The 24,077-nt window shown below is 51.6% G+C and overlaps 1 protein-coding gene across 3 annotated transcripts in view; it reads left to right on the top strand.

Moving 5' to 3' along the window:
• The window catches only part of SYNE3 (spectrin repeat containing nuclear envelope family member 3), a 99,260-nt gene extending 86,595 nt beyond the window's left edge, over positions 1-12,665 (top strand). For all 3 annotated transcript variants that reach the window (XM_070249789.1, XM_023628340.2, XM_023628341.2), the window contains exon 18: positions 4,806-12,665. In XM_070249789.1, coding sequence (XP_070105890.1) covers positions 4,806-5,006 — 201 coding nt within the window. In that variant the 3' untranslated portion in view covers positions 5,007-12,665. The remainder of the gene's footprint in view (positions 1-4,805) is intronic.
• Positions 12,666-24,077: the final 11,412 nt, after the last annotated feature.

Below are 24,077 nucleotides of genomic sequence, written 5' to 3'. Positions count from 1 at the left end.
AGATTGTCTTTCTCTGTCACCTCCAAAACCAACTCAGGGTTCTGGAAAAATAGAGTCCTGTGGCCTGGCCATCGTGCGCAGAGCCCCACAGTGAGGAGGTGACATGGACCCAGCCCCGCCCCAGCCACTGCCATCCTGTCCCTGGGAGGGACTCTCCGGAGCTTCTGAGCCCTCATGGGAAGTGGATCTTGGGCTGCAACTTGGTGCTTCAGCCCCGAGAACCAAGTGGGGGAGTTGTCCAAGGCATCGTGGGCAGGGCCCAGCCCGGGGACCAGGGACGCCCTAGGACTCCCGGGAGCTGTCTGGGAAGTGCGGCAGGCCCCAGACACAGCCCCCTTCTGGGGATTCCAGAGGAAGCCCAGGAGAGGAGGCCAGCCAGCACACGGCTTGACGGTCCAGACGGACATCCAGGGGCTGAACTAATTGCTAGGTGACAGTTTAGTGAGGGGCACGGGGGCTGGCCCGTCTTGAATTGCCGGAGAAAAGCCAGCCACTGTCCATCACTCTGAGCTCTCAGTGATGGCCTGGAAGCATCTCCTGGAGGAGAATGACGCCCAAAGAGCTCCCGGGAAAGCCCCCGAAAGCCCCACGGGTGATGGGGCGTGACTTCCACACATGGGGCCCCGGGTCAGCGTGGGACCATCTCCAACCGGTCTAGGCTGAGTGACAGCAGAGGCCCAGGGTGACTTTCGTGGTTGTTGCCGTTTAGCTGTTTCTTACGAGATGCGCTGTGTGGGATGGTGGACAGAGCCTGGGCTGTGGGGCAGTGCTGGCGATTTGAGTCTGTCTGTGTGACCTTGGGCTGGTCCCTTCCCCACAGGCTCAGTTTCTTCCTCTGTGAAATGGGCACAGGGCAGCCACCTCACGTTGCTGTGCTGGAGCTCCGGAAGCCATGAGTGAGGGAGGAGAGCCAGTGCACGGCTTGGGGGTGTTCTCCGTGTGTTCATTAACGAGTGGAGCCCAGATGTTCTGGGGGAACCAGCGGTCAGCGAGCGTCTGCGTGGTCACACCACGGGCACCGAGGGAGGAGCAGACAGCCAGGTGCAGAGGAGGGAAGGAGCCTTGTATTCAGTATTTCCATCGTTCAGCAAGTATTTATTGAGCACTGCTGGGGGTAGAGCAATGAACCAAACTAATGTGGATCCTGCCTCCTAGGAGTCAGCGGGAACGTGGACTTTAATCCGTAATCCAAAGGAAAGGTGCCTTGAGAGTGTGTAACGGGGGCTTTTTGGGTCCAGAGGCAGGGAAGCTCTCCCTGAGGAAGCGACTCACAGCTGAGATTAGAACAACCAGCAGGAGCTAACCAGGTGCATTGGAGAAACACAGGAAATGAGTATTCCAGGCAGAAGGGATAGCCTATGCAAAGGCACTGTGGCAGGAGGATGTGAGGGCCTTTAAGAGGCCAAGAGATGGCATTTGAGGAGGGCAGTGCTTTTCTCTCTGATGGGGCTGGAAAGGTTGATGGTGCCTGATCCCTGGCATCTGGGTGGAGGGGGAAGCTCGAGGGGCTAGTGGGAGCTGCCCATCCTCCCCAGTATCCATCAGTTAGAGGAGGAAGGGAATGAGCATGCATTGAGCCCCAACTATGCATGGTAAGCATACACTGCCTCATTCATCCTTATAACCTTAGTGGGTAGGTATTGTTCCCCCTTTTCCTCAACAGATGAAGGAAGTGAGGCTCAGAGAGGCTGAGCGACTTGTCCTAGGTCACACAGCTAGGAAGTGACAGAGCCAGGGTTAGAACCCAAACTCCGACCCTTTTCTTTTCCCTCCCATCCCCTTTCATCAGTGGCAGAAGATCAGGTCACTGGGATAAACTCATCTTGCCTGAACCCTCAAATCTCTAGGGTCTTGGGTTTGTGTGAGATCTCAAAGGCCTCTTGGTCAGAGCCTCTCCCAAGCTTTTAATGACCCTACACAACATCCCTGTTTCCTCCCCACGACCAGGAGCTGTGGTCCCTCTGCTTTCATACCCCACAGGACAGGGGGCCTCTCACTTCCTGAGGAAGCCTTTCTCTCTTTGGATAGCTCTAACTGGGTAGAACACAGGTAGTACTTTCTCTGGGGAAACTGAGGCACAGAGAAGCTGAGACTGTCAATTTCTTTGTTGTCTTCTTAGAACCTAGTTCATGCCATTTGTGTGTGTGTGGGGGGGGGTGTTTTCTAAGCATTTGAGAATTATATTAGAATGCATCTTTTATTTGAGAGAGCATTCTAGAATTCAGGGCCCTCCAAGGGAAGGTGTGAGCTGTAAGGAAACATCTCCTGGGTAATCTCAGGAGCCCTTTGAACAAGACCACCCCTTGTCAACACAGGTAAATGCAAACACACTTTGGGCCCTGGGAAGATGTTTCCCCCTGAGGACCATGGCCAAAGCACCGCTCCTCACTTCAGCAAGCGAAGGGTAGCTCTGAGAACAGCGGAGCAAACGGAAACAGGACGCTGTCAACAGATTCTCCGACGGGAACCATTAATTGCAGGGTTTTAGTTGTGGTGGAAACCCAGGCTGGGCCTACAGCGTGTTGTCTCGCCCGCTCTCTCTCCTGGGTGGGCTGGAGGTTTGGAATCAGGCAAAGTCAGCATGAAATATCAACGAGTCTGGGGAGAGCCCCAGCCCCACGTGAGCCGGGCCGTGGGCAGGAGCACGCGCCAGCCCGTCTGACCCAGCCCAGGTCTGTGGGGGAGCCGGCTCCTCTGTAGACCTATGGGCATTTGGCTGCTTAGGTGATGTCACCCCCACGCCTGACGTCACTGCTGAAAGAAACGCAGCCAGCAGGCCTGCTCCGCTGTGCGGGTGATGGGAAGTCTGTTTTTACAAAATCAGTGTCTAAGGACTTTGGTGATGAGGATGTTTGAGGCTGGAGGCATCGGGTCAAGTGTTATCAACATGGGGGAGATAGCTGGGGCAGGAGAGCGGCGGGATGACTCGGGAATGGGAGGCAGAGAGACAGAAGTGGGCTGCTTAGAACCTCCCAGGAACACCTGCATTTGGCAGTGCTTCCTGCTCGCCATCACCACCACCATCATCACCATCATCACCATCGTCATCATCGTCATCCCCATACCGTCATCGTCATCCCCATACCGTCATCGTCATCCCCATACCGTCATTGTCATCCCCATACCGTCATCGTCATCCCCATACCGTCATCGTCATCCCCATACCGTCATCGTCATCCCCATACCGTCATCGTCATCCCCATACTGTCATCATCATCATCCTCACTACCATCATCATCATCATCCCCACTACCACCATCATCATCATCCCCATACCGTCATCGTCATCCCCATACCGTCATCGTCATCCCCATACCGTCATCATCATCATCCTCACTACCACCATCATCATCCCCACTACCACCATCATCATCATCCTCACTACCATCATCATCATCATTATTATCCCTACTACTGTCATCATCATCCCTATACCGTCATCATCATCCCCATACCGTCATCATCATCATCCTCACTACCATCATCATCATCATCCCCACTACCACCATCATCATCATCCCCACTACCACCATCATCATCATCCCCATACCGTCATCATCATCCCCATACCGTCATCATCATCATCCTCACTACCACCATCATCATCATCCTCACTACTGTCATCATCATCCCCATGCCATCGTCATAATCCACACTAACATTATCATCCTCACTACCATCATCCAGCACCATCATCATCAGCACCATCATCACTGCCACCACCATCCTCATCATCATTACATGATTGTAACTTTCTGGTGTCCTGGAGGGGAATCTTTGGCTCTTCAGGGAGCCAGCGGATGTATTTTACAGTAATAATACTACTAATAGGAGCTAATTCACTTTTTAATTGGTGTATAAATAAACTTTGCTTTGAGTCCTCACCACAACCCCGTAAATGGGGTAGGTGTTTTATTACCATTTTGCAGAGAAGGAAACAGGTGCTCAGAGAGGTTGTTGACTTGCCCAAGGTCACGTAGCTAGAGTGTGACAGATCTGCACTGGAACCTCGTCAGCCAGGTTCCTAAGAGCCGGGCCCCTGCCCTGCCCCATTCTGCATCTTGACCGCGGGCCCCCACTTCCTGAGTGGCCAGCCCTTGGCCCTGCACTCCCGTGAAGCCACAACCCAGCCGCTCCCTCCGGAATTTGGAAAAGGTCCTGTGGCCACTCTCGTGGAGATTGTAGCAGAGTCCCTTAGGCATTTGGACTTGTGAGGCTGACTTTCAGGTGAGATTGATGGTGTTGATGATGGAGGGGGAGGAGGAGGAGACAGTGATGATGGATGACGTGTTGAACTTGGTGGTGGCGGTGATGATGAAGATAATGGTGGTGGTGAGGACCGTGATTTAGATGGTGATGATATTAATGATGCACAATCATAACAGCAGCAGCCTTGAGTACCTACTATGTGCCGGGCTCTGTCTCACTTAACCCTCACCACAGTCTGTCAGGTAGGTACCATTTTACCCCTATTTACAGATGAGAGATTTGACGTTGAGAGAAGTTGAGTGGCCTTCTCGAGATTCACACCCAGGACTCTTACACGCCAGGCAAAGATGTCTGTCATCACTGGCAGAGCCTGTAACTTTGTTTTTTCTTCCTCTCATGCCTTGAGTGGTTGGAGGAAACTACAGAGATCTTTGTTTCTGGCAGAACTCACATCAGCCCCACTTCACAGATGGGAAAACTGAGACCCGTGCGGTCAGATAGTCAGCCCAGAGCTGCTGCTGTTTCTGGCGTCCTCCTTGCCCTCCCCGCCCTCTGGGACCCCGGAGCCGGCTCACCCTCCTGCTTTGGTTCTGCAGAGCCGGCGGTGGCGAGGACTCGGTGCCCTCTTCCGGAAGGTGTGCTGCGTGGCGCTCCCGCTGCAGCTGCTGCTGCTTCTCTTCCTGCTGCTGCTCTTCCTGCTCCCGGTCGGGGAAGAGGACCGCAGCTGCACCCTGGCCAACAACTTCGCCCGCTCCTTCATGCTCATGCTCCGCTACGACGGCCCCCCGCCCACCTAGCCCACTGCGGGCAGCCACGTGACTCTCTTCTCCAACCCTCCCTCAGCCCCAGGGCTCCTCCTGAGGGCCCGGGGGAAACTGGAAGCAGGGGCTGCCCAGAGACGTGAATGCTGCATCCAGTGAATACCGCATCCGTGTGAATACTGTATCAATGTTCCCAGAACACAACCACTTTTTATACAGTGTTGTCTTTGTCTATTTATACTAAACAGCTACTGTGTCTGACCCGGGAATCATGTATAGAACTTTTCTCTGCTCTGTATGGAAATGCTTAGGATCTATAATTTCATATATGACCTCTGTTTGTAGTTGAGAAAATTCTAGCAGTTTGCTTGTCCGTTGGGATTTCGTGGCATTTTGGCCTTGGTCTGCTGTTAGCCCTGGAAAGCAGGAGTGATAACATGTCACTTTTATGGTAACCTCTTTTCCAGAAGCCAACCCCTAAACCCGGATGTTAGTGAAACGACCTCTGAGCTGTCAACAGAGACAGGAACGTGGGCCCTCGCTCAGAGCCCGATGACTCTTGCTTTGGGCACAATGAGAACACACATGCTTGTCTGGTTTTTGAAGCGACAGCAGATTAGCTGCTTGTGTTGGGAGCAGAAATGGTGATGATCAAAGGCAGGCCCTGTGACGGCAGGGAACAGGGACACTGACAGAGTGACGTCGAGGGAGGAAAAGAAAAACTAAGAAGAGCAGAGCCAGAAAGAACTAGAAAAGCACAGCAGAATGGGGGCATCGCCCGCAGGAGCCCCTGGTAGCGCAGCTCCGTGATGAATGTCTGCGGTCGCGCCACCGAGTCCTCAGGAAACGGGGAGACTGTGCTCTGAGTTCTGTTGGGAGGGGGAGACTTTACTGTGGAGATCTCCCTGCAGAACGGAGCGGCGCCCACACCTTGTGGCAGCGCTGCCCCGACCCTGTCCGGAGGGGTGGGACCTCGTCATCCTGGGCTGAGCTTTTCATTGTCTACAACTCCAGCTGAAGGGACAGCACGGAGCAGCTGCCACATCAGGGACCAGCAAGCGAGGGTCCAAGACAGAGATGAGCCATCACCCTTGCAGCTCTGCCCATCTGAGGGCTCTCCCTCCTCCTCCCAGAATGGACTTTGCAGAGAGGCGGGTCCTCTGGGCCAAGAACGTCCCACACGCGCCCCCACAAGGGAGCCAGGGTCCAGACACCTGTCAGGTGGGAGCTAGACACCTGGGCTCTGTGCACCACCTGGGAGGGGGCGGGGCTGACCCTCCCCAGGGAGTTCTGGAGGGGTTCCTAAGTGCTCTATAACTGGATCATGTCTGCCCTAAATCAACACTAAGCTTTCCTTTTTAAAAAAATGCTTAGAGGGGCCGGCCCGGTGGCACAGCAGTTAAGTTCACACGTTCCACTTCTCGGCGGCCCAGGGTTCACCCGTTGGGATCCCGGGTGTGGACACAGCACCGCTTGGCAAAAGCCATGCTGTGGCAGGTGTCCCACATATAAAGTAGAGGAAGATGGGCATGGATGTTAGCTCAGGGCCAGTCTTCCTCAGCAAAAAGAGGAGGATTGGCACTAGTTAGCTCAGGGCTAATTTTCCTCAAAAAAAAAAAGCTTAGAGCCCAGTCTTTACAAATCGATTTGTCTGTTCAGCTACAAATAGGAGACCAAGAGGGGATCCTTTTTAGAATCATAAAGTGTTACAGACCCAGAAAGGCCCTTTAAACGGAGGGGACACTGAGACCCAGGCGGTCCTGACCCCGGCCCCATGGGCTCCACCTCCCTCCCACACATGTGGACCCCTCCTTCCTGGCGTCAGGCCCAGCCTCGGTGCAGCTCTCCGGGGGCACCCAGGCCTCACTGGAACTAGGAGGAGCTGGGCATTCGCTGGGCAGGAAAACAGTTGCCGAGAAATTTCTTGGCGCTGACTCAGAAAGCACACTTTTCTCCAGAGCCACAAGGCCCTTCTCCGCAGGTGACCACTTTCCTGGAAAATCAGGGGCTGCGTCAACCAAGACCTCAAGCCCAGGCAGCCAAGCGCAGACACTCACTGGGTTGTGTTGGTCCTGCCCTAGAAGGGTAGAGCTGTGATGGGGGCCTTCGAACATCTCCATTCCCGTCCTCCCACTTCACAGGCGAGAAGGCTGAGGCCCAGAGAGGGGAAGTAACTTACCTATGGCCACACAGCAAGAAGCAGCAAAACCAGAGCCGATCCTGGTCACCCGCTGCCCCTGCTCACTATAGCGCGATCCCCTCCATGTCGGAAACCTCAAATCAAAGAGGAGAAGCTGTTCAAGGTGAACGGCGTCGTGTCACACGTACTACACTGTGGGGAGGGAGAAACCGCGGTGTGTGGGCTGGCAAGTGGGAATGTCTGTCTCTATTTTCTAAACTTTGATAATGATGCCACAGACTCTGTTTGTTTGCATAACTGTTTTTTTTAAAAAACCGATATTTTCATTACTTTCGTATAAATACAGTTGTAATATGCTATAACAACCCATTTACTGGTGCTTTTCAAGTATAATCTCTTTTGCATAAAGTGAATGCGGACAGTTTTGATTTTTCTGACTTTGTAGCTTGCTGAGCACCAACCACGAAGAGCTGTAAGGTGCCGTTTGAGAAAGGTGTTGTGGTGGGACCTACGGGTGTTTGTTTTCCTCTGTCCCCAGAGTGGAGGGGTGGAAAGATCTGTGACTATGACTGCCCTGCCCAGCTGTGTGTGTGTGTGTGTGTGTGTGTGTGTGAGAGAGAGAGATGGGAGAGAGAGAGAGGGAGAGAAGGAGGAAGGGGAGGGGGGGAGGAGGAGAGAAGCACCAGTGAGCACGGTGAAGCTGCTTATTACCGTCCTCGGTGCCTCCCTCCCCTGTCCTTTCTTCTCAGTCTGATCTCTAAGTGCAGAAAGGAATGTGTGGGATCCGGAGGGTGTTTATAGCGGAAAGATGGCTGTGGTGAGGTGGGCGGGTGTGGACAGCAGACGAGGCCAGGACTCCGGGAGGTCCTTGGCAGCGAGGGCAGAGGGGTGAGGACCCCAGAAATGGAGTGCCTTCCTCTTAGTGCTGGCGGCGCCTGGCCCCTCGGGGGGTACTCTGCAAGCCATATTTTATTTAATTCCCGCGACAACTCTCAGGGTGTGGCATTAACTTTACCTCTGTTTTTGACATGAGAAAGCTGAGGCTTAAAAATAGAAAGACGCCTGCCCCTGCAGAAGTGGGATTTGAACCCAGGCTTGTCTGGCCCCAAAGCCCTTGCTGGGAGGAGAGGGCTTCTGGCTGGTTCTCTAGGGTGCAGCCTCTGGAGCCTCTGGGATGGGTTTCGGGGAGCAAGGAGCTCTGCCCTTCTGCTCAGCGGGCTAGGGCTAGGGCTGAGGCTCCGGGAGAGTCAGCCCCAGGAGCTCCGTCACGAGGGCCGTCTGTGGTCATCTTCGCCCCAGTCACTTCACGTGTTCGGGGGAGCGGGACTTTCTGCCCACCTGGGCGTGGAGCACCTCTCTGTCCTCCTATGAGGTCCCGGGGCATGGCTGGTGTCGCTGGAACCCGCTGCCCGGCACACGGTAGGAAGTTCAGCTGTGGTTTGTGAATGGCATAGAAACCGCCAGAGGGGAGTGTGTTTGTGGGCACCCAGCTCCCCTCCTGGGTGCAGAGGAACCGTGTCCTGGCTGATGGGGGCCGCTCCCATCTCTCGCTACCTCCAGCTGGGGCAGCTGGCTGGAGCTCCCAGCAGGGACCAGGGGGTCTAAGGACACTTGTCCCTGGGCAGCTTCAGGGGAAGGAAGCTGGGACACTTTGCAGCCCAGGGGCCAAGGAGAACGACAGGCAGAGAGCAGAAAAAGGCCCGAACGTGGGCAGTCTGTGCTGACCAACGGCCCCCTGCTACATTGCTGTTCACACATGGGTTGCCAGTGGCGCTGGCCCCCTGCCTTGCAGGAGGATGGCTCAGGCTGCCCGACCGGCAGATGGTTAGGAGGGGATCTGATCTCTGCCCATGAGACGGCAGCCAGGGCCTGCCAGCACTGGGAGATGGGCACTGGGAGCTGACATGGCTAGAGAGGGCCACAGAGAGCGGCCAGGGGAGGGGAAGCACAGGACGGATGCGCATCCAAGGCCAGAGATGATGGTGGATTTGATGCCACTGAACTGGGCACTTAAAAATGGTTAAGGTGGTAAGTTGTATGTTCTGTGTGTTTTACCACAATGAGAAAGAGAAAGAATAGCAGGCTGTACCTTCATAGTTCCCAACTTCCATCTGAGGACAAGAACCTGTGGCAAAGCTTTCACTGACAAAATGAAAAAAAAAAAGGACAAATGCCTTGAGGTTTACTTTCCGCAGGATTTGCTTTCATCTAAGTGACAGCTCTTTATTCTGAGACTGTACCTTTCCTATTAATCGGGTGTTCAGTGGCCTTTATGACACGAGAGTGGGGAGGGGACAGTTGTGTCTTCCTTTGTGGCTTATCTTTTGTTTTCAGAGTCCTCGGTGGACAAAATTAAAAGCTACCAACTCTATGTCGGTTTTCCCCAAATGCGGCGTGCTTTCTGGAAGCACGTGAAATCCCAGAGTTGGGATGCCCTGCTCGAGAAGGTCGGGAGAAGGGAGTGGCTGCAGCTCGGTGAATGCTTGTACAGGACCCTCAGTGGGAGAGAGGGAAAGAGAAGTACGAAGAGGGAGACTATGGGGGTGCAGTGGGTGGCAGCAGGGCGGGGGAGAGGCCCGGGTCCAGCCAGCTGGGCCTTTAAAGAAAGAAACAGACAACCCATTAGCTCGGCTTTCCCGTTGGCTGACTGTGCGCCCCCGTGTCTGTGGCCTTCTCTCCCTGGCAAGTGGGCAGAAGTGCCCTCTGCCTCTTGTCTTCTGGAGCCAATGCAACAAGCCTGTGCCAGGCTTTGTGCTGGAGGATGCGGGTGAATTAACTCCAGTCCCTGCCCTCGAGGAGCTCACAGACCAGGAGAAGGGTTTGTGGCATACAGGATGCTGAACCACATTGAGTCCTTGCCCTTGATCTTGCCCGTCTGCTCTCCCAGAGGCGGCAGATGCACCGTCACGGAGGCTGGAAGGGAGAGCAGCCCCTTCTGCTCTGTTCTGGCTGTTTCGGCCCAGGGCTCAGCTTTTTAACACCTCTTTTTGGATTCAGGCCAAGAAATTCATATTCGCTTTAATTTCTTCTGGGACACAAGTTACTCCTGGGTGCAAATCCTGGAAAGAGAGGCGCTCAGAGCTGTTCCAGACCGGCTCCTCAATTTCTAGCACACCACTGAGGCCTCAAAAGGGAAAGTGGGCGAGCACGTCCACGGGTGGCTCCCATCATCCGGTGGACAGAGCCCACGGGCGCCTCCAGCAGAGGGCCAGATTCCAAGGATATAAACCAACAATTGCTTCTCCCTTCATCTAGATTACAAAAGAAATGCCTTCTGTCTGTCAAAGCAAGAAGAATGGGGAACTGGTTTTTAAAAGGAAGTTAAAAAACAAAAGCTCATGGTCTAAAAACAGATCTTACAGCACAGCACCCAGAGCCTTAGAGAGCAGTCGGCCGACTCAGCATCCCCCAGCACCTGCCTTTTGGTTGTCATGGTAACGTTATAGCTGCTCACTGGTTGGTACCCAAACACCTTATCCAGACAGGGGACAGTAATCATACTGGGGACCTCGGTTTCCCTAAAAGTCCCGGGCCTCCTTTCAGGAATGCTTGCTTCTGAGCTCAGCAGCCAAGCCACAGGCTGTCGGCCCCTGTCTCTGTTCTGATGGAAAAGGGATGGAAGGAACATAAATCGAGGGCCTGCAAGATGGCCCTGACTCCTTCCAAAAGCCCGCAGTATGGAATCATGATCTTGTTTTTAGATGCTGAAACCAGAGCACAGAGAGGGTTAGCAGCCTGCCTAAAAGCAACCAACCAGTTGGTGGGTGGGGAATTTGGGACTTGAACTCAGTTCCATGCCGCTCCTTAGAACTTGCCTTCAGCCTCAGCTGGTTTTCATTCCTCTGTGGGCCACGGGCTGCTGCTACTTTGGCAGCCGGTTAGCTAGTTGAGGGATAGGTTCCATGGCAGGGGCTGTGGGGTTTTCCCCCATGCCCACTTCCGCCAGCGAGTTCTTCAGCTCCCACTGGCATCGGGAGCTGGCAATACCAGGACGAAGTGCCGGGGCTGGAGGTGGGTCCCCGCCTTCCCCTGCAGAAACAGAAACAGGCCACCTCTTGCAGGGCGGAGGGAGGACAGAGTCGGCTTTCTGACCTTGAGCCTGTGCATCAGCTCTGATTCCTCCCACTGGAGAATAAAAGAAGCATTTTCTCTCCAGAGGCAGTGGCCGTGCACGGTCTAGAAGTTTTATTGGTGAGAAAAAAGTGGACAGAGGAAAGTGTGTGTGTGTGTGTGTGTGTGTGTGTGTGAAGGTGGTGTGCGTGTGCACGTGCATGTATGTGTGTGTGCACTATGTGCAAATCTCCACTCAGAAGCGCAGCTGGGCAGCCTTTGTTTCCAACCCCGCGCTTCTAGACATCAGACGCCACCAGCCCGTGGTCTCTGAGAGCCCCAGATGACCATGCTGGACCCAGGACATTTCCCCTCATTCCAGTGTTTTATGCCTCATAGGGGAGCAGCTGGCTTTCCCCCTGCCATTTCTCCACACAAAGGGGAAGGTCATCTGACCCCTGAGATCCGTGCCTTCTGGAAACACCCCCAGGCTGGTTTGGAAGCGGTGCCCTCTCTTTCTCTCAGGATTGCGTATAACCTTTTTGTGAAAGAGGACCTAACTCGATGGGTCCTATATTTGCCCATGTCCCTCTTGCTCCGTGTGTCTGTCTGTGTGTCCTTGTGTTTTAGAACCTTGTGATGTTCGGAGCATTTGTTGAGCACCTAAGGAGCCAGAAGCAGGAAAAATAGCAAGTTTCCAGTACCAGCTTGGGAGGAGTCAGTACTTTTCCCTCCATTTCAAGTCCCAAAGACCAGCCCTCTCACTCCAAAGACCGTGAGCCTGATGGATTTGTTAGTTTGTCTTGTCTCCCCTCCCAAGGGAGGGCCCCCACCCCCTCAGAGCCCCACCTGGAGGCATCAGCCGCATTCCTGCATCCTCTCCATCCTCAGCTAAGTGCACAGGCAAACTCGCCACAGCCTCTCTGGAAGACCTCCTAACACTAACCCGACACTGACCAGCTAGCTGTTCACGTGGCTGCGCTGGGCTGGTTAACCCAGGGTGAGCCAGGCTGTGTCGTGGTGGAGTGTGTGTGTGTGTGTGTTTGTGTGTAGATGCTGCGTGAGTGGTTTTTGGTGTCAAAAAGCAAACCAACTTCATTGTTTAAAACGTTCTATGATGTAAACAGTATGCACAGGGACCATAACCACTCCCATCCTATTCTTGTGATTATAAAACACTCCTTTGTAATAAACTCAGCTTTCTGGGAAGACAATCAATGTGGGAGCCAAATGACCGTCTTGGAACATGTGTGTGTTATCCCGGTTCACATCAAGTCCAAAAGCGGCCGAGGCCCTCCCTGCTTGGCTGCTCCGGAGGAGGGACCGCCAGCTCCTTCTCAGCACCGTATCTCAGTCACACTGACGTTCTCAGCCCTTCCTCCTGTTCACGTTGGAAGCAGCCGTGTTCTCAAAGATGGCTTGACATTTTTATTGTTGCTTAATATTTTTAAAAATGTATCTGCTTTTATGTTTGGAAATAAAAATCTCTATTTTGGTCTATGAAACATTGTGTGGTTCGGAAATTCTTTTTCTGAAGTTAAGAAAGGAGTTTGTTCAAAGAGGTTCTGAGAAGAAAGGGGACGTGTGGCTAAGACCAAGTGATGTTTAAATTCTGACTTCTGGGCACAGCTAGTTCCTGGTTCTTGGAGGGGTGGAACTCAAGGCAATAGTGCCTCTCTGTCCAAAGGGAACATGAGGATCGCCAGGCGAGCATCTTCAGAAACATTGCCAGCATCTCCCCATACATCCTGAGTCACATCTCAGGGCTGTGCAGGCTGAGCGGATTTTGATCCCAAAATGCACTCTGAGTAGAGAGGGCCCCAAACAGATCCAGGCACCAGGGGGTCACTTTCCAGCACTCCGCTCCCACCCCCCTCTATCCAAGCCCCGCTATAATGGTCTGTTTAACAAACACTTCTTAGGTTTGAGGGTCTAGTTTTGCGACCCACGATGCATTGGAAGCTGGAGATGGAGGGGACACTCTTAGATTCAGGAGAAGCGGGGATATGGTCCCCGTGTTGGAGGAGAGATCTAAGAACCCAGCAAGTGAACCCAGGACATCTCCTAACGACACCCCTGGCTTCCAAGAAGAGGGTAATTCATGTCCAGAGTCTTCTGCACACAAAGGCATGGAAGCGTACACTTCAGTTTAGAGCACTTTCTGCCAGAAGGATTTAAAATAGAAAGGCTTTGCCTCTGACATAATTTATGCCCCCCCCCAAATTTTAAAAATCTGCCATTATTTTCACAATGCATGTATACTTCTCCTAATCTGTATCTTTTTTTTCCTTTTTATTTTTCCTTTTTCTCCCCAAAGCCCCCCAGTACATAGTTGTATATTCTTCATTGTGGGTCCTTCTAGTTGTGGCATGTGGGACGTTGCCTCAGCATGGTTTGATGAGCAGCTCCATGTCCGCGCCCAGGATTCGAACTGATGAAACACTCGGCCGCCTGCAGTGGAGCGCGTGAACTTAACCACTCGACCACCGGGCCAGCCCCTCCTAATCTGTATCTTAAGAAATCCTTCTCACCTTCTGGGAGGAGAGAGAGAAGGACCCCTCGGGTGAGAAGCAATGTGTCCGTAATCCCTCACCCCTGAAATGGCTGTTAAAAAGTAGATGCAAGGTTTTAGGCTCTGTGTTGATCTAAGAGGCATCCACAACTGTGAGTGAGAAAGACTTTGAACCCTCTAGATTGGGGATCTGGTTCCACGGCACATGTCCTGGAGGTCAACAGCGCTCAGACCGCTCTCTGAGTTGTTGACTTGGGGAGCGGCTCTGCAGACAAAGAGCAAAGGATGGAAGAGCCTGTTCTGTTAGGAGTGGGGCCTTGGTTTCCATGGTCTGCCTTGCTTAATGTGAGTAAATGATGAAGCCGCTGGCTACAGCTCCCACAGCCGCTGAAGAGGTGAGGCCGCCAGGCATCTGGCGACCCCGTGTCTGAAGTCTTAGAGTTGTGCCACTTGCCCCCAAAGAAACCCTCGTGAATCTCGTGGCCTGGGATAATGAGGCCCCTGCCTTCTAATTAGTTGTCCAAAATGATAAAGCGTTTGCCCACTGGGTACTCTGCCCTCTAGGTACACATGGAATTGTTCCTGGCGTTGCCCTACTCAGCTCATTTTAAGAAGCCTTGATCTGTGCAGTGTAAACGGGTGCCGGGCATCATTTACAGTAGCTAAACATGGTGCACGTATTTACTTCTACAACAGAGGCATTAAGCCTTGAGTCAGGAACTTTGTGTTGAAACATTGTTTCAGTGGGAACACTAGGTTCGGCCTCCTTCGTTTTAATTTCGCACCTTTTGGGGAACCCAACCCTCCTCGAAAGTTACATTAAACACACACGGTTCTAAACCTTTTCTGAGCTCTCGCTCACACCCCTGGCTGGGTGATTAACTCATTGTTATGACTATGTGGGGTTTTTTCACCACCAGGCGTGCTATGGAAGTAATTATCTTACCTCTGTTTTCATCTGCGGCTCCCAAGCCCAGCCGTGACATGTTTAATGGGAGAGATCCATCATCTTTCGTGGAAACCCCTTGGTGAGAACATTATTCAGCCCCTTGGCCTTGGCCTCTGCTGTCACCGTCTCGCCAGCCCTGGCTCCCACCTCTCCCGCAGTAACCTTTCTCCACCCTGCTTCCCTCGATTACGCTTCAAGAGAAGCGACCCCGACTTGCTTGGGCTCCCATCGCTGGGATTTCATGTTGCGGCAGCCTCTGGCATGCACCCTGGTCCCTGTTCTCAGCTCCCACCTGGTCTTCCCTGTGGCCTTCTGCTGCCAATTTCCAACCGGAGGGCTCCTCTCCTGATGGACATCAAGGGAAATTGTTTCAAACTGTCCTGCGACACAGCCTCTCACATGGCAAGTGTGTGTTTCCTGTCCTTGAGCATGTGCAAATAATTGAGCCCCTTTTGCTGTGGAATGAGGTGAGGGGATGACAAAAAGAAAAGTAAAATTAGAAAAAGAAGCTAAATGCAATGTGGTATCCTGGATCACATCCTGGAACGGTAAAAGGACATTAGCGAAAAACCAGATGAAACGCAAACGAAGTCTGTCGTTCTGTTAATAATATTGTACCAGTTGTAATTTCTTGGTTTTGACAGGTGTCCCATGGTTATGGAAGATGTTAGCACTGGAGGAGACCGGGTGAAGAGTATATGGGAACTTCGTGCTATTTTTGCAACTTTTCTAAAATTATTTCAAATAAAAATTTTATCTTTTAAAATAGAGATTTTTGTGGCCTTGTAAAAAATGTGAGGGCTCTCTGTTGCTCTTAACTTGCTCCCTCAAAAATGGGGATGAATCTGTTCTGGGAGCAGGCTGGGAGTCAGCGTGACCTCTGGCTCCCAGCCACCGCATCTCCAAGGTGTCTGACCTTGGGAAAGTTCCAGTCTTCCTGAATGATGCTCACTCAAAGGGATGCGGGTGGAGGACACGTGACACTGTGTACTGGACTTGCACAGTACTCGGCACGTAGGAAACGCTCCATCATTGGGAGCTGTTTGTTCACCTTCCATCCCACTGCCTCCTCGGTCACGCTATGCGGGGTCTCAAGAAGTGTCTTGTTTTAACCATCTGAGTCTCAAGCTTCTAAAATGCTAGTTTGACCCCAAATTACTGCCCTGCAACTACTGCTAGGAATCTAGGGTGTCCCCTCTGGGCTTATAAGCATCCTGGGGATACTTGTTGGGGGGAGATTCTGGAATCAGTCAGGGTTCAGTTGCAGACAACAGAATCCACTCTCAGTAGTTTAAGGAGAAAAGGATGTTTTATCGGGTGTCAGGTGGCTCACGAAATTGTTGGAAGGATTGAAGGAGTAGACGCCGGCCTGAGATTCCAGGAAGACCTCTGGCCCTAAGATCACGCTGCTGCTTCCACGAGGGAGAAAGCCACTCCGCCACAGCAAGGAGCTGCCACACCGGAAACCATCGCTGCTGCTGACCAAAGGGTCTTGTCTCCACTGCCACCCACAGCAGCAAAACACGCCCCATGTCGGGCTGTCTCCTCCTGCACTTCGCTTCCATTCTGAGAATCATGCATGAGAATCGGAACGGGCAGAACCAAGGTCACATCCAGAACTTGGCAGCAGTGGAGTCAGGCGATGTCATTTTAACTTTACCCCTTCTAGAAGGCACCTCGCAAGGAGTCTGAGTGATGAATGAGCAAATCCATAGTACCGTCCACAGTCCACACCTTTGGATACTTAAAATCCATGCACGCCCCTATTTCTGCATCTAAACTTCCAAACCAAGAAAGCTCCTACTCCACCCAAGGCAGCTGCCTCTTGTAAAATGGGTACACGCTTAGCAACATGTCTCACCAGTCGGTATGTCCATTTCCATGCTGTCAGTTTTCCTCATGTTCATCACAATCCTGAAGTCTGCTAACTAAATTATAAGGTTAGTCACCCCCATCCCTACCACTGTGCCCACGTTGTTCGTGAGCGGGCACTAGAGTAGCTGGGGAAGAGGCTGCCGGATGTCCACAGGATGGACCGTCTTGATTGTCAGGAGCCTCTGCCACATAGACGGACTTTTGGTGAGTGTGCACAGAGCCCACATGTACCCTTACACCCGAGATCCACTCCCAAAGGGCTGCCCACGGTCCCTTCCTCAAACCTCCTTGTTAGCCATCCCCAATCTGGTTCTTTTCAAGCCCTTGACCATCCTTAAGTCAAGTCAAGAACCAAGTAAAGAATATTTAAATAAAGAATGTTGTTGAGCTCCTGTCTATGTCAGGTGTAAATAAAACGGTGGACAAAACACAAACCCAAAGCTCCCGCCTTCACGGAGCTCGCTTTCTAGGGCTGGCTGCTGCCCGCCAATCCACGTAGATCTGCACTTCCAGCCACTTCTCCTTCCAGCAGGATGGACTCCCAAATGCACAGCTCAAAGCTGGCCCCCGGGAAGACTTCCCTTCCCCACTCTGTCTTTCGCTGCCAGCCTGCTGCTGGGCTGTAATCCTGTAGCACTATCCTTCTGGCTGGTTCCGTCATATCAGACAAGGCCACGTGTAAACTAGGCTCAAAGCCTTTCCTCCGAAGATAGCTGGTCATGGGGACTCGGTGAGGCTGTGGGGGAGGGCTGAGGGACAGAGGGCTGTGCAGCAGGTGTCGGTGGCCGGGGGTGTGAGTCACCTATGGGTACAGCTCACAGCATGACCGATGAGACAGCAGGCAAAAGCTTCGTGCCTGAGCACCCATCCACAACTGCACCGTGGCATTGGGATCAGACGCGTGAGGTTCCCATTCATGGAAAGACTGGACAAGCAGCTGCTGGCAAGGTCCTCCCAGCTGGATGGCTCCTGACTACCTGAGCATCATCAGGAGGGTGCTTCTGGGATGCAGACTGCCTCCGACAACACTCTGTGATGAGGTCCATACACATGGGACTCTGCCTACCCCCCAAAGGCCAGTGTGAGACCATCGTTTTTCACCTGCACACACAGCTCCCTCCCTTACTCTTTGTCCTCTGTTCTGCTCTCTCATCCACTGTCTCAGACCCTCTTCTTCTTGTCTTTCCTCAAGTTTCTGGTTCCATAAATTCATATTTTTCTGTTTATTAGTTTGGATGCTCACATCCTCTAGGATAGGGGCTGGGCTGCAGGCCAAATGCAGCTGCCACCTGCTTTTGCACAGCTCAAGAAGTTAAGAATGACTTTAAACTTTTAAATGGTTATGCTTAAACCGTTACCTTTTAAATGGTTATGTAAGTACCTACGTAGTATCTTCAGTTTTGCCCCTGAGTCTATAAAGCCCTAAACTATTTGCTATTTGGCCCTTTACAGCAACGTTTGTCATCCTCTGTTCAACGATGTTGCATGCACAGTTTCCCGCCTAGCTGCTCCACGAATCCAAGCTGTTCACCCTGAGTCCCAGCCAGGTCCTTCTGTAAGATCGGCTCCCTGGTGGGCTGGCCCTGACCCCGACCCCCGGAGGAGACCAGGAGAAAGCACATTGGACTGGGCATCAGGAGACGTTGGTTCTGTCCCTAGCCTTGGCCACCAGCTTGATTGTGACTCTTGGTGGACACAAATGAGGAGCTGGGATGTGACTTGCTGTGGAGATCTCCCACAGCAGCATCAATCCTCTTCAAACCACTGCCCACACACCGTGAGGGACACGTGGAGCGAACACCGCACCAGGCAGTGCCGAGGGACCTCAGGATCCAGCCCACGATGAGTCCTCCATGCTGGGGCTGTGGATGATGAGCTGTGCAGGTGCACATGCACACTCACGCAGACACACACAGTACACACCATAGACACATGCACACACATTCACGTATGCATGCACACATCAAACACACCACACACATCTACCCACAACACACAGACACATCGTAGACACATGCACATGCTTGCACACATACACCACACACACTTCATGCATGCATGCACATACCACACGCACACCAAACACACACGCAGGTGTACACGTACAGACACACCACACAGACACCACAAAACAGAGAAATAAACAGATACAGACAAACACCATACGCAGTTACCATACGTGCAAACCACACACACAGGCACACACCGCAGACACACAGACCCACATAGACGCACACACACGTCTGTCTGTCCAGGCTTTGTGACTGTGTTTCATGGGTCGTTAGACTGGGAGCCCCACCAGAGTTCTGGGGCACATCCCTGGGGAATCTCTCCTCAACTCTCAGCCTGATTAAGTCAGCTCTTTAGAAACCAGAAAATTAAATTTGAGGCCATTTCTCTGTTCCGGATATTGTGCATAATTTGAGGATTACTCTGGGCAAGGAAAAGAGAATGGACTTTTTTCTCCTTTTTTAAAGGGCGCTTGAAAAGAAAAACACGGCTGTATGGGTTAATGAGCATTTTGGTGGGTGGGGTCAGGAGAAGGCGGGGCTGGAGCACTTGGAGCTGGGTTCTGAGCCCCAGCACGCCCGGCCTTGTGGGGTCAGGGAGGGGGTCAGTAATGCAGAGCCTATAAAGGAAGAGATTGCATTTAATTAAAGAAACATCTTCTTACAATCATATTTTTGCTGAAAAGCATGTCCAACCCTGACCAAAGGCTGGGGGCCGCACATAGGGTGAGTAGTCCAGGTTGCCAGAACACCTCCCACAAGCTACGTTTTCCCGTGTATCAAAACCCGAATTTATCCAGGAGTTGGGGGAAGTCGGGGAGGGAGCCCTTTATTTTACGAGTAATGTACACCAGGCTTAATAAAATACTAACGTAATATTCACAGTTTTTGGCGGCATTTCCCCCTATGTTATTTCTTTGATTCTTACAATAGACATCAAATGTTCTACTGTGTCTAACCTCCAAGACTGTTGGTTGCACAAGAAAGAACAAGGCCTTAAGGTTGATAGAGCAGAGTTGAAGAATCTCGAACAACATCCCTTAGCCCAGAGGTACCTGATAGGTTAGCTGAATGACTGCTCAAAGCACTGTGTTAAGAAGGACTCTGAGGCTGTAATTAAGCAGAGCTCCAAGATCTCTTGGTGATGTCTACTGTGACATTGGCGATGTGTGTGTGTATGTGTGCACGTGCGCGTAATGTTTGCATTCCTTCCTTTAGCCTCAGTTTCTTTGTCTATAAAAGTGAGGGGATTGCTCTCAATCTGAGCCCATAAATTCAGATACTTACAGAACCCAGATAGGAAACACAGACGAGAGATTAGATTGAGCATAAAAAATACCCTGAAGGAAGATTTGGGGGCCCTGTCTAGTTGTTGCCATGTGCGTACGCGAGCTTTGGGTTCCTGGGTCTGACAGTTTCGAGATCATGCAAGATTTCAGATTTCAATGTTAAAAAAATTTTTTTTAAGTGGCAACTAACTTGAATACTTAAAAATACCTGTGCAAACCGTGTGTGCGTGTGTGTGTCTTTAGGATGGACACGGCCTACAGCCCTTCCCTTTGTATTGTTTGATCTAAATAATCCCCAAGTTTCCTTTCAGTTAAAAATTTCTAAAATTTTACGTGGGATGCAGACCCACAGACCACGTGCACGTGGCATGTTTCTCAGTGGACCCATAGTTCTAAACCTGGTCACTTACCCACTGGGCTTGAGATCAGTTTGAGGACCTACTATGTGCCTAGCACTGGTCTCTTACATACATGATCTCACTCAAGCTTCACGATGACTTTTCCAACTGACTCTTCTCCCTTTTAATGCAGCTGCAGACACAGGCTCAGAGAGTTTACAGACTTGGCTAAGGTTGCACAGCACATAACCAAATCAAAATTTACTCCTTGGTGGTTTTTCAAGCGCTTGGATTTCGTGGGTGGAAATTTCATGACATAATCAGCACAACCCTCTCCAAACGCTGATAACTGCATAAACTTGGGAGGACTTGAACCCCGTGCTGAATCTAGAGCCACTGGGGCATTCCCAGTGCTCACGAGGACTGCAACTTGATCCTCTTCAATGAATAACCCAGCGAGTGCCATCAGAGCGGGGCTGTGCTGGAGGCCCTGGGCGGGCAGTCCCTTGGCTGCCTTCCAGCCTGTAAATTGTCCTAAATGGCTGCCTGGTTTCAGCTGTTGGTGGAAGGTGGAAGAGATGGAGAGGCCCTGAAAGGCGGCATCTTTCCCATCTGTTCTGCATTACGACGCTGTTAAATATTTCATGCTTTCCATTGTACCAACAAATAAAAGCAGAACTAATCTTTTTGTTTAAGTTTCCTTGACTGACATCACTGGTGATTAAGCAACATACTTATTTTCTCCTAACTGGAGGGGACTTGTTCTGCAGGAGGTCTGGAAAGAGAATGGACTCTCACCCATGAAGCCAAGGGGCAAGCTTCCTCATGCTGATGGAGGTGGAAAGAAATGACAGCTCTAGGAATGAGGGTGGGAAAGAGAGGTTTTGCAACTATCTCACCCAAGGAGATGAGAACCTAGAGGAGACAAAAGACTTTCTGGGTGTTCATCCATCCATCCATCCATTTATCCATCCATCCATCCATCCATGCGTCCATCCATCATCCATCTGTCCATCTATCTGTCCATCCATCTATCCATTCATGCATCCATCCACCCATCTATCCATCCACCCATCTACCCAATCATCCATCCATGCATCCATCCATCCATCCATCTATCCATCCATCCATCCATCCATCCATGCATCCATCTGTCCATCTATCTGTCCATCCATCTATCCATTCATGCATCCATCCACCCATCTATCCATCCACCCATCTACCCAATCATCCATCCATGCATCCATCCATCCATCTATCCATCCACCCATCTACCCAATCATCCATCCATGCATCCATCCACCCATCTACCCATCCATCCATCTATCCATCCATCCATCCATCCATGCATCCATCCATCATCCATCTATCCATCCACCCACCCATCTCTCCATCCATCCATCCACCCATCTACCCAATCATCCATCCATGCATCCATCCGTCCATCCATCCATCCATGCATCCATCCATCCATCCATGCATCCATCCATCATCCATCTATCCATCCACCCACCCATCTCTGCATCCATCCATCCACCCATCTACCCAGTCATCCATCCATGCATCCATCCATGAATCCATCCATCATCCATCCATCCATCCACCCACCCACCCACACATCCACCCAAGCATTAATTCGTCCATCTATCCACTCAACCATCCATCCATCCATCCCTTTATCCCCGCTGCTGGAAGGGGTCCAGAAGCCAAGGGATGCACATGGCCTCTAGAAGCTAGAAAAGTCAAGGAATGGATTCTTCCCTAGAACCTCCAGTAGGAACACAGCCCTGCTGACACCTTGATTTTAGCCCCATTTTCAGACTTATTAATCTTATTAAGATAATCAATCTGTGATATTTATTTATTTATTTTTTAATATTGGCACCTGAGCTAACATCTATTGCCAATCTTCTTCTTTTTTTTGTTTTTTCCTTCTTCTCCCCAAGTCCCCCCAGTACATAGTTGTATATATTTTAGTTGTAGGTCCTTCTGGTTGTGGTATGTTGGACACTGCCTCAGCAGGGCCTGATGAGCAGTGCCATGTCCACACCCAGGATCCGAACCAGGGAAACCCTGGGCCACTGAAGTGGAGCATGTGAACCTAACCACTTGGCCATGGGGCCGGCCCCAATCTGTGTTATTTTTGTTTGTTTGTTTGTTTTTGTTTTTGTTTGAGGAAGACTAGCTCTGAGCTAACATCTGCCGCCAATCCTCCTCTTTTTTTGCAGAGGAAGACTGGCTCTGAGCTAACATCCATGCCCACTTTCCCCTGCTTTTTATATGTGGGACCCTGCCACAGCATGGCTTGACAAGTGGTGCCCGATCTGTGTTATTTTAAGCCACCCAGAGGCTGGTAGTTTGTTATGGCCACAATAGGAAACTAGCACACAACCTCAGGGGTCACTGTCGGCATTAAATGAACTCATATGTAAAAAGCACTTAGCGCAATGCCTGGCACATAGTAAATCTCAAAAAACGCTGGTTGCTCTTGTTTTTATTGTCACGACTTTTATGATGTGCTGTGGGGACAGGGCCCCTGTCTTCCAAAGAGCCCTCGGTCTGGAGGGAGAGGAGCATGTGCGTAACGTGATGGGGCCTGGATAAAGGAAGGGGTAGAGGGAAGCTCTGAGCCGGGGTGAGCCTGCAGCTTTGCCGCCGGAGCCTGGCCTGGGAGCTCTGTGGTCACAGGAGGGCGAGGGGGGTGATCGCCATCTCATCCTAATGCCGCGGGTGATATCTGAGCCTCTCGGCCCCATCTGAGCGGATTGAAGGCCTGATGGAGAAAACAGCTCTTCACGGCCTGCGGGGGGCTGGGCTCTGGGCACACCAACCTTCCGGGCTCCTGGGAGCGTCCAGTGCTCTTGCTCATGCACGGACATATTTGCATCTCATTTAGTCCTCTCTTGTTTCCTAAGCATTAATTTTGTTTCAACGTGGAAATAACTAAATTTTTTTCAGGTTAAAAATGTCACGCGTGCTCATTGAAACGAATTTGGTGGACAAAGAAGGTGCAATTCTGCTATTTTCTAGAGCAATGTTTGCGACAGATGGATCGATTGTATTGATTGCCCTGAATCTGCAGTCCTCTCTCCAGCTCCTCCCTGGGGCATGTTCCCAATCAGGAGCCTCCCACTCCGGGTGGTTGCTCCCCATGTCCTGGTTCTGGGTTTGCCTGGTGACGTGTCTTGATCATTGGGATGGTAGCAAACATGACGGTAAGCAGAGGCCCAGAAGTTGTTGTACCTCCATCCCCTGCATGAGGACGTGCCCAGGCTAGCCAGCTGGAGGGGGAGAGACGTGTGACCCAGCGTCCCCAGTGGTTCGAGCTGACCACCAGCTGGCGTTGGACCTGTGAGTGAGCCCAGCCAAGACCAAAAAAACCGCCTGGCAGAGCCCAGCCTAATCCACCAGCCCACGTCTTCATGGGCTAAAGTAATGCTCATTGTTTTAAGCGGTTGGATTTTGGGCTAGTCTGTCACGTACCATTATTGTTGTCGTAGATAACCAACACAGAATCATAATTACAACTACCAATGACAGGTACTGAGGATTTACCATGTGCTGGGCTTGCTAATAAATCCTTTTCAGACGTCAATGTTTCTTACTGACATACCTGGGTGAGAATCTTCTAGAAGATTGTCAGAATGTCTCAGTGCCCCAGCTTGGTTTTACTTAATCCAAAGACCCTGGGGGCCCTGAGAACCTGCATTTTCACCATCTCTGCCTGGATTCTTGTTAACACCCATTATCTCGTTTCAGCTTCATGGCATCCCCACAAAGCAGACCCATTTTACAGACGAGGAAAGCGAGGCTCAGAAAAATCAAGTTTGCTAGTTTGAGATGGAGCCAGAACTTGACCCCAAGCGTTGTGATAGTCAGACAAGCTCTTTAGCAGTCACCAAACACTGTGGTCAAGGGCCGGCTCCACCCAGCTCCCCCCTCTGC

This window comes from Equus caballus, chromosome 24 (assembly GCF_041296265.1).
Source record: "Equus caballus isolate H_3958 breed thoroughbred chromosome 24, TB-T2T, whole genome shotgun sequence".
NCBI lineage: Eukaryota > Metazoa > Chordata > Mammalia > Perissodactyla > Equidae > Equus > Equus caballus.
This window is presented reverse-complemented; position numbering and strand designations above follow the sequence as displayed.